Genomic DNA, 13833 nt, shown 5'->3' with positions numbered 1-13833 from the left:
CTTGGCCTGCTGTGTTCATCCAGCTCTACACCTTGTTATGTCTGAAAAGTGAGCTTGTGGTTTTGAGGTTATAATCGGATCGGTTATGATCACGTTGAATGACGCAGTGCTGACCATTGCAGGGAGACTGAATTAACATACATTCTTGCGAATCCTCTGTAAATACCCAGACAAGCCCAGGAATCTCCTGCGAGTGTTGAAAAATCAGTGAATACCTGCACGTGTTGTGAAATCCCTTTTTTAAATCGACGCACTCCCAGCAATCATGTGTCCTGCTGATGCATCCAGAATACTCCCCTGAGAGTATGGATGCACTCGCAGGAAATGTTTGGGAACTCTTGGGAACTCGCTGCAAAAAGAAAATGCACCCTCCACTAGCCCAATAGACCAACCCTATTTCTTACCTTCATAAACACGCAGCCCCTCAGCAATGTCGTCTGAAAACACCTCAGTTTCCACATGTACCCAGCTTTACCTCATCATCAACTCTTTTGACCCCTCCACTGTCGATCTGCATTGTGTGACATCCAGTGTCAGGTGAAGGAAAACAATTCCTCCCAATTTTTGTTTTATTCATTCACAGGATTTTGGTGTAGCTGGCCAGGCCAGCACTTATTGCCCATCCCAGAGGGTAGTTGAGAGTCAAACACGTTGTTGTGGGTCTGGAGTCACGTGTAGGCCAGACGAGGTAAGGATAGCAGTTTCCTTCCCTAAAAGTCCCAGATGCGTTTGTCCAACAATTGACAATAAGTTCACAGTTATCATTAGACTCTTAATTACAGGTGTTTATTGAATTCAAGCTCCACCATCTGACACGGTGGGATTTGAACCTGGGACCCCAGAACATTACCTGGGTGTCTGGATTAACAGTCCAGTGGTAATACCATTAGGAAGTTGCCTCACCTTAATTAAATATTGGGAAGACTGAAGCCTCACTGTTGGTCCTCGCCAAAAACTCCATCTCTTCCTGCCACTGACTCCATCCCTTTCCCTTGAGTCCACCTCCATAATATCACCCATCTCTGCCCCTGCCACAGTTCTTCTCTTACTCAAACTCCTATCTATATTTTAGTTACTCCAAGACTTGACTACACTTGTGCACCCTGTCTGGCTCCCATTTTCTATGCTACATATATTTGAGGTATTAAAATATTCTGCTGCCCATATTTACAGTGAATACCATTCACCTATCACCCCTGTGCTTGCTGACCTACGCTGCATCCTGGTTAACCAGTGCCTTGCTTTTTAGTTTCTTCCATGATCTTAACCTGTACTCATCTCCAGTCCCACCACTCTCCAATATATGTACATTCCTCCAGTTTTTGTCTGATGAGCATCGCTGGTGACAGTTACTCCAGCACTGGTGACCATGCATTCAGATGTCTGAGCCACCAATACTCTAGAATTCCCTCTTAAACCTCTACGTGACTATAAGTTGCTTTTCTCCTTTCACATACCTCATAAAACTACTTGTTTGATTTGGATTTTGGTCATCTGCCCTAATATCTCTTCATGTGGCTCATAGCTTCCCTACAGTGTGGAAGTAGGACATTCAGCCCATTGAATCCACACCACCCCGCCAAAAAGCATCCGGTAATCCTGCAATTTACCTGCACATCTTTGGATTACGGGAGCATTCAGAGGAAACCTATGCAGACACAGGCAAAATGTGCAAACTCCACATAGACAGTCCCCCAACAGTGGAATCGAACCCAGGTCCCTGGCACTGTGAGGTAGCAGTGCTGACCACTGAGCCACCATGTCGCCTGTGGCTGACAGTCACACTTTGCTTTTACAATGGTCCTGTGAAACTCCCTGGGACGTTTTATTACTAACGGCACTATACAAGCTTCCCTTGTTTTATCTCCTTGTGATCTATGTTGCAGTTGCAAAAGCAACTTTCATTCTGTCTCCCAAGCAGTGATGAAAACTATATTATTCCAGATCATTTATTTCATGGCTTATTTCTGTCATTAATTAGAATTCATTTCTGACCATTCAAAACAACGCAAAGAGAATGGCTTACAATGCATTTTCATGTTGTGAGACAGGGCCTACCTACGATTGCCCATCATTGGACTGCAGCAATCCAATTTGAGTTGCGACTTAGTAGGTTAAGACGTTGGTGTCGTCAAAGCTCTAAGATAATACTGGGGTCATGAGAAGTTAATTTTTATTTTTGTTTAAATAAAGAGCATGGTGGAATCATTTGATTGCCTGAATTGCATTTATTGTTGAAGGGTTGATTTTTGAAGGATCTTTGTATCAAGATGAATCTGTCTCAATGCACTGTTTCAGTTGCAGTAATGCAAATGGGGGAAGCGCCAGGTGGGATGTGGGAATACAGGTGTCAATGGGGGGAGGGTGAGAGTGGGAATTTGGTGGGGGGGTGGGGTGCGGTGGGTAGGTGCATATAGGGGAAGGGTAAGACTGAGGATATTGTGAGAGACATGCAGAGACAGAATGTGGCTTTTACATGAATGGACTGTCATGGAGACAGTGGGAATAATGGAGGGATATTGGAACTAGTGTAGCAATAATAATCAGCTTGGGCAAGGCTATACCTCCTCAGAGCACAGAAAGCATCACTGTTTTACTGGTGCTCTGATTCTGTATGTCATGCTAATTTCAACCTATTAAATAATCCTTGATATATTTTTCAAGCCATCAATAACAGCAGATTTACAAGGTTGCCGAGGCAACAAGAAAGACTACACTGTTTTCTGCACTTAATATACATTCATTTTTCATGATCTGATTTGTTTCTTTATATAGCAGCAGCACTTAAATAACTGACTCCTACAGTCAGTAAATTATTCCTGACCGACATCCAGTAATAATAATGTCAATCTATGATTGAAAGCTGCCACTGCCACAAGAACCCAAAACTGAGTAAGTCACGGCAAATTTATAATGTACATGAATATAAATAGTGATTGACCATAATACAATAATCTATTTGTTATTTGAATGACTTCGAGTCATAAATCATAAAGATATACAGTATGAAAACAGACCCTTTGGTCCAACTCGTCCATGCTGACCAGATGTCCCATATAAATCTCATCCCATTTGCCAGCATTTGGCCCATATCCCTGTAAACCCTTCCTATTCATTTACCCATCCAGATGCCTTTTAAATATTGCAATTGTACCAGCCTCCACCACTTCCTCTGACAGCTCATTCCATACATGCACCACCCTCTGCGTGAAAAAGTTGCTCCTTAGGTCCCATTTAAATCTTTCCCCACTCACCATAAACCTATGCCCTTAAGTTTTGGACTCGGCCACCCTGGGGAAAAGACCTGACTTGAAAGTCACGCTTTTTGAACTTGTGGTTATGTCTGATACTCAATTAGATTTTGGTCTGTAGCACAATGTCTATTAACCATATGTGAACACCTCAAGTAGATTCCAGCTGGTAACTGACTCCCAAGTGACCTTCTATACAAGTACATGTCTTTGGGTATTCAGTTTGATGCGCTTTGTCTGAATCAATCTTGGAAATGCAAGCATAAACCTCACTTCAGATACAAGACAGTATCATTAGAGGGAGTGCTGCGTAGTCAGAGGTTGCATTGTATTTTCAGAACATGCTGAATCAAGGCTCTGTCTGGTCTTTCAGGTGGGCACCAATAAACCCTGGTGTCTGAGATGAGGAGAAAGAGAGTCTTCGTGGGCCTGGCCCATGTTAATATGTCAACTGACTGAAAAGCATCATATTAACTCCAGGTTATTCCTGTGTTGGGTTCACACCAAGGGCAGAATCTTGTGGTCTTTCCTGCAGAAGGTTTGGTGACAAAGAAAAGCATTTAATCAGGCACAAAGGAGGCAGCTAGAGCCAGCAAAACCTTCCCATTTTTAGCCTTATTATATCCATGGATAAATCACCTAGACCAGATGGACTACACACCAGAGTTCTAAAGGAGATAGCTGAGGAGATTGTTTCCATTGGTGCTAATCTTTCAGGAATCACCAGAACCAGGGAGTGTCGCAGAGGGCTAGAAAGTTATTAATGCAATATCTCTACTAAAAAGAGAGGGAGGCAGAAGACAGGAAACTCCAGGCCAAACGGCCCAACCTGGGATATTGGTAGGATTTTAGAGTGCATTATTAAGAATGAGATTACGGAGTACTTGGGAGTGCATGGTAAAATGGGGTGGAGTCAGCACGGCTTCTTCAAGAGGTGGTCATGCCTGACAAATCTGTTAGGATTCTTCGAGGAGGTAACGAGCAATTTAGACAAAAGAGAGCCAGTGGACGTGAACTGGATTTTCAGAAGGCCTTTGAGAAGGTGCTACACAGGAGGCTGCTAAATAAGGTAAGATTTCATGGTGCTATGAGCAAGGTACTGGCATGGATAGAGGATTGGCTAACTGGCAGAATGAAGAGAGTGGGGATAAAGGGGTCTTTTTCAGGATGACAGCCAGTGACTTGTGGAGTTTCACAGGGATCTGTGTTGGGACCATGACTATTCGTGTTATTCATTAATGATCTGGATGAAGGAATTGAGGGCATTGTTGCTAAGTTTGCAGATGGTGCAAAGATAGGTGGAGGGGCAGATTGTGTTAAGGAAGCGGGGAGGCTGCAGAAGGACTTGGACAGGTTAGGAGAGTGGGCAAAGAAGTGGCAGAAGGAATACAATGTGGGAAAAGTGAGGTGATGCACTTCGATAGGAAGAATAGAGGCCTAGACAATTCTCTCAACAGAGAAATGCTTCGGAAGTCTGAAGCACAAGTGGACTTGAGAGACCTAGTTCAGGACTCTGTTAAGGATATCATGCAGGTTCAGTTAGCAATTAAAAAGGTAAATGCAATGTTAGCATTTCAAGAGGGCTAGAATACAAGGACAGAGATGTACAGCTAAGGCTGTATAAAGCTCTGGTCAAACCGCATTTAGAGTACAGTAAATCCTCTGTATCTGCAAAATCACAAATTACGAATTTGCTTATCTGCATGAAAAAATAACTAACAACAAACGTCCTTCATCTGTGATGTTTTTAGCCATTCTGACCTATTTTTATTGAGCTGCCCACTCTCAAATTTCATCATTCATGGGGATTCTTAGGAGTGGAACCCTTTGGATACAGACGAATGACTGTATTGTGAGCAGTTTTGGGCCGCATATCTACGGAAGGATGCGTTGGTGTTGGAGGGAGCCCAGAAGTTTACAGGAATGATCCAGGGGACGAAGGACTTGTCATATGAGGAATGATTGAGGACTCTGGTCTGCACTCAGTGGATTGTAGGTTGAATGGGGATCTGATTGAAACTTGCAGAATACTGAGAAGCCTTGATAGAGTGAACGTGGAGAACAGGGTTCCACTAATAGGAGAGATTAGGACCTGAGGGCACAGCCTCAGACGGAAGGGAGGACTAAGATGACTTTAGAACTGAGATGAGGGGGAATTTCTTCAGCCAGAGGGCGGTGACTCTTTGGAACGAATTGCCACAAAAGGCTATATAGAGGCCAAGTCACTGAGTGTATTTAAGATTTGAGGTAGATAGGTTCTTGGTTAGTAAGGAGATCGAGGGTTTCGGAGAGAAGGTAAGAGAAAGAGGTTGAGAAACATGTCAGCCATGAATGAATGGCAGAGCAGACTCAATTGACTGAATCACCTAATCCTGCTCCAATATCTTATGGCATTGACTTTTGGGCCACACATGTAAAATATTGACATAAATTATAAGAGGGCACAAGCTCTGATTGTTATGGTACCCCACTAGCCACAGCCTGCTACCCTGAGAATCACATGTTTAATCTGACTTTGTTTTCTGTTTCTTGAACCAATTCTTAATCTGTGCCAGCATATTCCTCCCTATCCTATGTGTTCAAATTTTGCTTACTAACCTTTGTGAGACCTTAGAAAAAGCCTCTTCAAAATGCAAATAGACCACTTCCGCACCACCTCCTATTAACTATTTCAAATAGTTACAAACTGAAATATTTCAGCAGGTTTATCATGAAAAATTTTCCTTTCATAAATCCATTTAATTCTAAACAGTCGTATTGTTGTTTTCTAAGTGTCTAGCTATCACATACTTTATAAGAGATTCTCACATTTTCCCTCATCAGACTAATAGGTCTCTAGTTCCCTATTTCCTCTTTCCCTCCTTTCACATCATCGTGTGGTTACATTTGCTTCCTGCATCTGTAGGATCTATTCATGAATCTACAGAATTTTGGAAAATGACCACAATCACAACCATTATATCTACCTCTTTCAATGTTCTGGGATCCATAGGTCCAGGATTATATCAACTTTTAATACCTTTCATTTTTCCAGTGCTTTTTTTTAAAACTGATACTGTTTTTTTCAGTTCTGCATTCTAACTATTTGCATGTTTTTCTAGAACTTCTGGGAGGATATTTGTATGTTCAGACCCAAAAAAAATCATAATTGCTTTGTTTTTAATTTCCCTCCCTTTCCCTTATTCCCCATTACAAATTTTCCTCTCTCTGCCTGTTGTGGGCCCACATTAGTCTTTGCTAAACCTTCCCTTGTTTAAATGTGTTTCAGAGCTTTTACAGTCCGTTTTTGTGTCTTCCTAGTTAATATTAATAACCTACTTTCTCTTTCCCTTTCTTTATCTGTTTTTCAGTAATAGAACTGATGTTATCATGATGAGTGAATGGTTTCCTTCTGTGCTATAACTGTAGTGGTTCTTGACCTCCTTTGCTGAATTCTGTCCCAGGGTTCCTTGGTTCAGGGAACCAAAGTCTAAGTGGAACAAGGTGTGACAGGTTTGCTAAAAAGAGATGTTGTGTGTCTCTTGCCAGCTCTCCAGTCAGCACCCAAGACCCTTTGTTGTCAGCACAGAATTCTGCCTTGTGCCTGGGCCCTAAATCTATCTCTTTATCTGAGTTCCTAAGGGATGTAGTTAAGAGGGAATGATGCCAGAGCAGGGGTCTGAGAAAAAAAATGTCACTGGGGATTGAAAGAATGTTTAAATATTAGTCGCTCACAGAGGGCAAGAATGCGGAAAAGATACCTTTTAGGATAGACGTTAAACTTATAAGGAGAAAGTCAAGAGTCAGGATGGTGGGAAGGGGTAAATGAAGACTGGGAGGAGGCCAATGAGCCCAAAAGGTGGAAACCAGAAGGAGGAAATACCCACCAGTGCCTGCAGTCTGAAACAACACTGACTGCAAATATGATCACTTCAAATGTTTACTTTCTTGATATACATTTCGAATGTAGACTTCAATGTTAAAAAACCTGGCTAGAAGTCGGGTTTACAGAGGGAAAGTGGTACCAGATTAGTAATAAGTACTATCCACGTCCTTCAGTTGGCTTCTAATTTTCAACTTGATCCCTGTATTTTGTTACAGGCAGAAATCACCACAGTATCCCTCATCAGAGGGCACTGATTGATGTAACAATATCAAAAAGATGTTTTGAGACCATAAAGATAAAACTGATAAAGTCTGCTGCATAAAAAATTGAAAAGGGTAAAAGATTGCTTTGATGCATTGTTATTTTGGTCAAAGGAGAAGCAGCACTGCAGAGGATCAAAGTCACTCACTTAACAAAATTGCTTGCTTATAATGGACGCACCTTTTCAATCCTATCATTCTTAGTTTATTACATGCACAGTAGGCTGCCTCTTCATTCTGTAACTATTCTTGCCCCATTATTTTCCCTGCAGTGCCCTCTGGGACTCAGCCCGATGAAAGATGGCTCTGGCTGTTATGACAGACACATTGGTATTGATTGTTCAGACGGGATGAATGGCGGTTGTGAGCAACTGTGCCTGCAGCAGACCATGCCTCTACCAGACAACCCCTCGCACTACAACATTGTGATGTTCTGTGGGTGAGTTTTCCAAGTTTTGCTTGTTGATTTGCTCGGTGAACCACAGAGAAGTGAAAGAAAGTAAGCACGTCTTAAGGTGATGGGGGCAACCAAAGCACAGCAGCAATAAATATCAAAGCTTGCAGTCCTACATCTCAGCCAAATTTTCTTATTTCTCGTCCATGCTGAGTTCCTCCTACAGAAGAAGTTTTGATCCAATATGTTACGCATTAACTTAAAGTGTAATTTAAGATATTAATCCATGAAGTACTGATTTAATAAAGAATGCATCAGCTTGGAAAGAGAGACTCATGCCTAGTTCCTGTGTGCCTCTAACCATCCCTTGTAATGTTTACTTCATTCCCTTGTAGTATAAGAAAATGCTGTCGTTTTTTTGTGTGCAGTGCACTGTTGGCACTTATAGCTCCTTGGTTATTGGCAGAATACCATCAGTTATTGCGATGAGCTTAATCATAGACATGTCCGCAGGGTTCAAGATGGGTTCACATATATGACACATTGTGGATACATACATCTGCATATCTGAAACTGAGAAACTTTTGTGCCATGCATGCCTGAGAAAAGAGCTTGTTCTTTTGTGAAACTCGAACTTCATTGTCAGCCCTTATTCATGACCCGCTGATTAGTTCTGCATGATAATCGGATGGGCAGACAAAACCAGAGAGACAAAGCAAGATTTTCTTTTTTAAAAAAAGAACAACACAAAGCTTCTTTAATGTTGAGTTCCCTTTAAGTAAACAGATTCGATACACAGAGGGCCATCTGATTGAACAATACGATTTATAGATGAACACACTAATGTGATCATTTACACACAGCACAAGAGATTGATCCCAAAACTCATGAACAGAAATCTCATCAGGGATTTGTAAACTGTAATTAAACCTGCTTAATGTAGCACTATGCAATACAGGGTAGAGTTGCTGGAGTGCAGTGTTCAGGACCTTTATTTGGTTAATCCTGTAATAAACCAGAGGTTAATTTGAAAGCTCATTTTGATTGTGCACAATTTATGCATAAGAGCTTAAGACCAAGACACATCACATCATCATGGATATTCTCCCCTTCCCATGTGCTCTCATCCGTAATGCCAAATGATTTTCATTCTTCAGTTATCTCTTAGGAATGAGTAACTGTGAATTTGCTTGGTAACCTTCACTTCCTTATTTTCTTTTATCTATTTAATAGAGAGAACATTTTTCTCCTTTCACACATCCCCTTTGATTCCCAGATACAGACCAGCTTTGAGAAACAGGCCATTGGTTGATCAGACCTTACCCAGTCCCGCAGATGATAGAATTATGAAATGAAACTCTAAAATAGTCAAAAGGTCTATGGTGGTGAAGGAAACAGAGGCTACATTATAAGTTGATTACCCATCAAAAAGGCATCAACTCCTTCATAGAATTTAATGTGGGTGATGAATGCCTCATTTACAAGTTGAAGAACAGCTCTGAAATTCCATGTCATTATCCTCTGGGGAGGCCTGATGTTCTTTAATTGCAATGAGGAGCTGACCCAGCTAGAGTGGGGGTCTCTTATTCAATTCAGTCCCCAGTACATATTGCCTCTTTGAGCCACTGGGAACAATGGCAATTGCTGTAGAGCCTGCAGAAAAGATTGGTGATGGATCTTTGGATAGAGGTGAGTGTGAGCTCAATGGGCTTGCTGGCAAGGGTGGCCTTCTAAGGAGCTCTGCTAGCCTCCACAAAGGAAGGCTGCCTAGAGACATTCACACTCCATGTGAGATCTCCTTTGTTTTCACATGCCAACCTCCCAATGACCCTTCCCACCACCTCTGAACTCACATGGTGTAGGTGCGTGGGGAAGCGTGTCAAACTGCACCTACTATCTATGATCTTTAGTACAATTGATATCAACTGATAGCTGAAAGATTTCAGTGCAAATGAGATTAAGCGATGCTTGAATATTACTTTAAGAGTAAATGAAAGCTGTTGAAACTGAATGATGTAAAATGTCCTGGTAGGGTTGCTAGTCTGTGTAGATGCTGTCAGACATGTTGAACAATTCCTGGCTACCCTAGTGTTTATGTTCCACATGAGTCTCTTTCCAACTTACTTCCTTCAAGACAATCAACAAATCCGAGTCCTTTCATGCTCATCTATGTGCTAACTTCTTAAGAGAAGTATTTTATGCTATTTTCTCAACTTTTCTGGTGAGGCAGGTTGTCCGTACTAACCATTCTTTGGTCACAGAAGTTTCTCTGTTGCGCTCATACAGATGGTCTTTTTGGAGCCCAGACAAGTGGCAGTGTCTTGTTCCTGTTGTGATGCAGGATGATGAGAGACTGGAACATTCTTTGGTAATAAACTGTCGCTATAAGATGCTCACCTAATATCATTTTACATTTTTGGTTTACTGTCATCCCTTCCCTGCCCCTATTCCAACGCTGGCTTTGTCTGCCTGCCCCATCCCTGTAGTGTGGAAGCAGGCCATTCAGCCCATCGAGAATCCACACCAACATTTAAGAGCATCCCATCTAGACCCACCCCGCACCCTATCCCTGTAACCCTCATTTTCTATAGCTAATCCACCTGGCCTGCACATCCCTGGACACTATGGGGCAATTTAGCATGGCCAATCCACCTGTTGTTGGTAAAATATTACCAAGTACGATTCTACAGTGAGTCAGACACAGCTTTATTAACAAAAGCTTTTGGGAGAAGCAGGGACCTCACCAAACTTCTCAGCTATTACAGACGATTTCAAAGGTTATATACATTTGCTGTCACGCGCCAACCACCCCCTCCACCGCCTCCCCCCCACCAAGTCATGTACACAGTTCTTTAATCTGTTCCCGGCGTCTTGCAAAGCGGGTGACAGTTAGCGCTTCTATTGTTGTCGGGACAGGATTTGTTGTTTCAGCGGATGTTTCATCTTGATTGTGTAAAGTTCAATCTAAAGGTCCTTTGTGTTGTTGATCTCTTTACTTCCTCCTTCAGTAAGTTAATGTCTTTAAAAGTTAATGTCTTTACTTCTTCCTTCGGTAAATCACTTTACTTATTCCTTCAGTAAGTTAATCACTTTACTTACTCCTTCAGTCCCCCCTTTGTGGCCAGAGTCCTGAGTACTCATGGCCTCTAGACCACTTACAGCCATTGTTCAAATGTCCCTGAGCCACCCATCAAGGGGCGCGCAACAGTCTCGTCGGTATGGACACTTGCACCGTGCATAATTCTGGCAGTCAGTGTTTTACAGCATGAATTAAAGACAGCCATAACAACACAGCAAGCAGCAATGATGACAATCAATATAATTAAGGCATGCAGGAGGTACGGGCCCCCCCCCCCCCCCCCCCCTCCCTCCCCCCTCCAAAGAGCCTTCCCGGGGCCTTGCCTGAAGGCATCAAGCTGTTTACAGATATTGTTAATGGCCTGGGTGATGTTATAGGACTCATCCGTAACGTGTGCTATACACTTGTCTCCTACTATCGTGCACACCCCGCCCTGCTGGACTAACTGGTAATCGACGGCACACCGGGTCTGCTGCGCATAGAGTCGTAACTCAGCAAGCTCTCGGTTTATAGCATCCAACCCCCTTGCCGTGCTATTTCCCAGGATGGTCAGCCCACAGACAAGGTTGTTCCTATTTTTGGCACTAATGACTCCCGCTGCTCCCCCCAGAGACAGGGCCCCGAGGAACCCTTAGCCCAGTGTTCTCGAGTCCTCCCAGTCTGCACAGAATTTCTCGCTAATGGCTCGGGTCACTATCTTCCTACGGGTGTGTCCTCTCTGGGGGCACGGGACGGTAAGCGGTCCTATTGTCCCTACTGCAAAGAGGACTGGGAGGGTTGGTATGGCTGTTGTGAAGGTCCCATTGAGGAGGAACACAAAGCCTTTTTTGGCTCGATAGCATTTGACCTCCTGATTATTTTCCTGCATGAACTGTTTGTACCACCAGTTCCCTGGCTGGCTGGAGTTTCTGCCTGACCCCACCCAGTTGGTACGTATCAAATGGGTACGTCCATGCGGCTGAACTAACATGGGTCCAGTTGCACTGTCCACAAATAAACTGTCTACCTGCAGTTACGTTTAGACATTGTTGCTCATCACAAGTGCACGTAAACAGGCCTCTGTGCATTTGGCAATGCCGGCGGGAGCACTGCGTCTGCGCACAGGAGGCGTTCTTGGGGACTAGAGGGTACGCACACCCCCATCCCTGTCCTGAGAAGCAAAGCGGGTAACTTAGTGGGTTTGAACATATTGTGCCGTTGTTTCCCTGAGTTCCTGCACAATCGGGGGACTTTGAGTTTATCAGCTCTACACATCTCCCTTGTATACCTCGTCGATATGTACCAGTTCGGCCCGCACAGGGTGCGTCTAACGTATCTGCTGTGTATAGGTCAAGGGGGTCCACCCAGGGGTAGCTACAAACAACGCTTCAACTGACTGGGCAAGTGGGTAGCACACGGTCCGATTACCGTATAGATGTATGTGGGTCCTGTAAAACACGTTATCCTCTAATCCCGACACCTCTGCAACCATGACAATACGGAACACCGCGACCACATACATCATCTTAAGCATGTTTAAACTCAAATGGCGAAAACCGTATCTTATCAGTCTATGTTAACAATGTTCCAAAGACTATATCGCCTGCACACAAATTCCCGCGCTCCCAATCAACTTGCTTGGAGGTCTAGTAGAGGGTCGTTGATCTCCCCCGCCCAGTAAGATAGCATTCTACATATTGGAGTATCATGCTGCCGTGGGGCAGTTCGATTTCCCTGAGAATATCGCTCATTGCCCGATGAAAGATGGCCGGCTGTTTTGGAATCCCTGGGGGAGTCGGGTCCACATGTACTGCTTGTCCCCGACGGTAAATGCGAACTTATCTTGGGAGTCATGATGGAGTGGAATAGTCCAGAATCCACTGGCAATGTCCAGTACAGTAAAGATTTTTTTGGCCGGGCGCAGCCCTTCAAGATTGTGGACGGGCTAGCCACGATGGGGTGCAACTTCGGTGTGACCTTATTCAGGGCTGTGTAATCAATTGTGAGTCGATAGCTTCCATCAGGTTTACTCACTGGCCAGGTGGGGGAGTTGGTGGTACTTGTAGTTTCTCGGAGAATTCCCCTTTCCACTAGCCCTTCAACGATTTCCACAACTGCCCTCCTAGCCTCCGGTTTGATGGGGTATTGTCGGTGTGGTTTATGTTCCGGACCTTCTAATACAATGGGATCGATTTTAATTAGCCCGGTATCTAGTTTAGTTTCTGCCCATACCCCTGGGACGGAGGTGCAAATGGCGCCAAACCCATTGTTCTCCAATTGCCAATCACGTCCTGTCGCAGATGCGGCTTGAACAATTTCTAAATGGCTTGCATAGGCTCCCATTTTCTCCTTTCTCCCATCGGGACGGGGCCAAATTAATTTGCCTTTCCCGCAATCTATTAGTACCTCATACTCTTTCATCAAATCGTTTCCCTTGATAGTTCCTTCATTATTTTTACATACATAAAATCGCATTGGTATATACAAATTATTCAATTCCACCAAAGTGGTTTCGCTCAAGTACGCCGGGGTTTTTTGCCCACTAATGCCCTTTACATAGATCATTTTGTTAGTTGTGGGCAGGGGTAGGTCAGTGATGGATATGGAGGCTCCTGTGTCCACCAGCATCTCACATTGTCTGCCCCCTACTAGTGCAGACACGTAAATCCTACCTTCCTTATTACCCGTGCCAGTGGGGGCTGCCGGACCTCAGTCCGTCTCCCTTTGAGAAGTTGTGGTTGTTGGTTTACCATGTTTTTCCCACCAGGTACCCTCAGAGTGGCCCCTCTTGCCACAATGTCGGCAAGCGCTTCCAGACCTCCCTTTGTTCTGTTTTGGGGCTCTACATTCCCTGGCAAAGTGCCCCGTCTTGCCGCAGTTGTGGCAGGTGGATTTCAGTTTTATTTTTGTCACGGCACCTAAGTTTTCTTGCTTTATTCGAATGGGGGTCTTTCTCCCATCCCTTCTTTAATTCCAGATGACCACCCTACCAACTCGTCATAATC

General features: G+C 43.8%; 1 protein-coding gene across 1 annotated transcript in view; it reads left to right on the top strand.

Annotated features, from left to right (window-relative positions):
* astn1 (astrotactin 1) overlaps positions 1-13833 on the top strand; it is a 1993575-nt gene that overhangs the window by 1257676 nt on the left and 722066 nt on the right. The window contains exon 13 of the mRNA XM_048602275.1: positions 7649-7815. Within this exon, the coding sequence (XP_048458232.1) occupies positions 7649-7815 (167 nt within the window). The remainder of the gene's footprint in view (positions 1-7648; positions 7816-13833) is intronic.

The sequence above is a fragment of the Rhincodon typus genome, chromosome 10 (genome assembly GCF_021869965.1).
Source record: "Rhincodon typus isolate 14 chromosome 10, sRhiTyp1.1, whole genome shotgun sequence".
Lineage (NCBI taxonomy): Eukaryota > Metazoa > Chordata > Chondrichthyes > Orectolobiformes > Rhincodontidae > Rhincodon > Rhincodon typus.
Note: the sequence above shows the minus strand (reverse complement) of the source record. Positions and strands in the feature narration are given on the sequence as shown.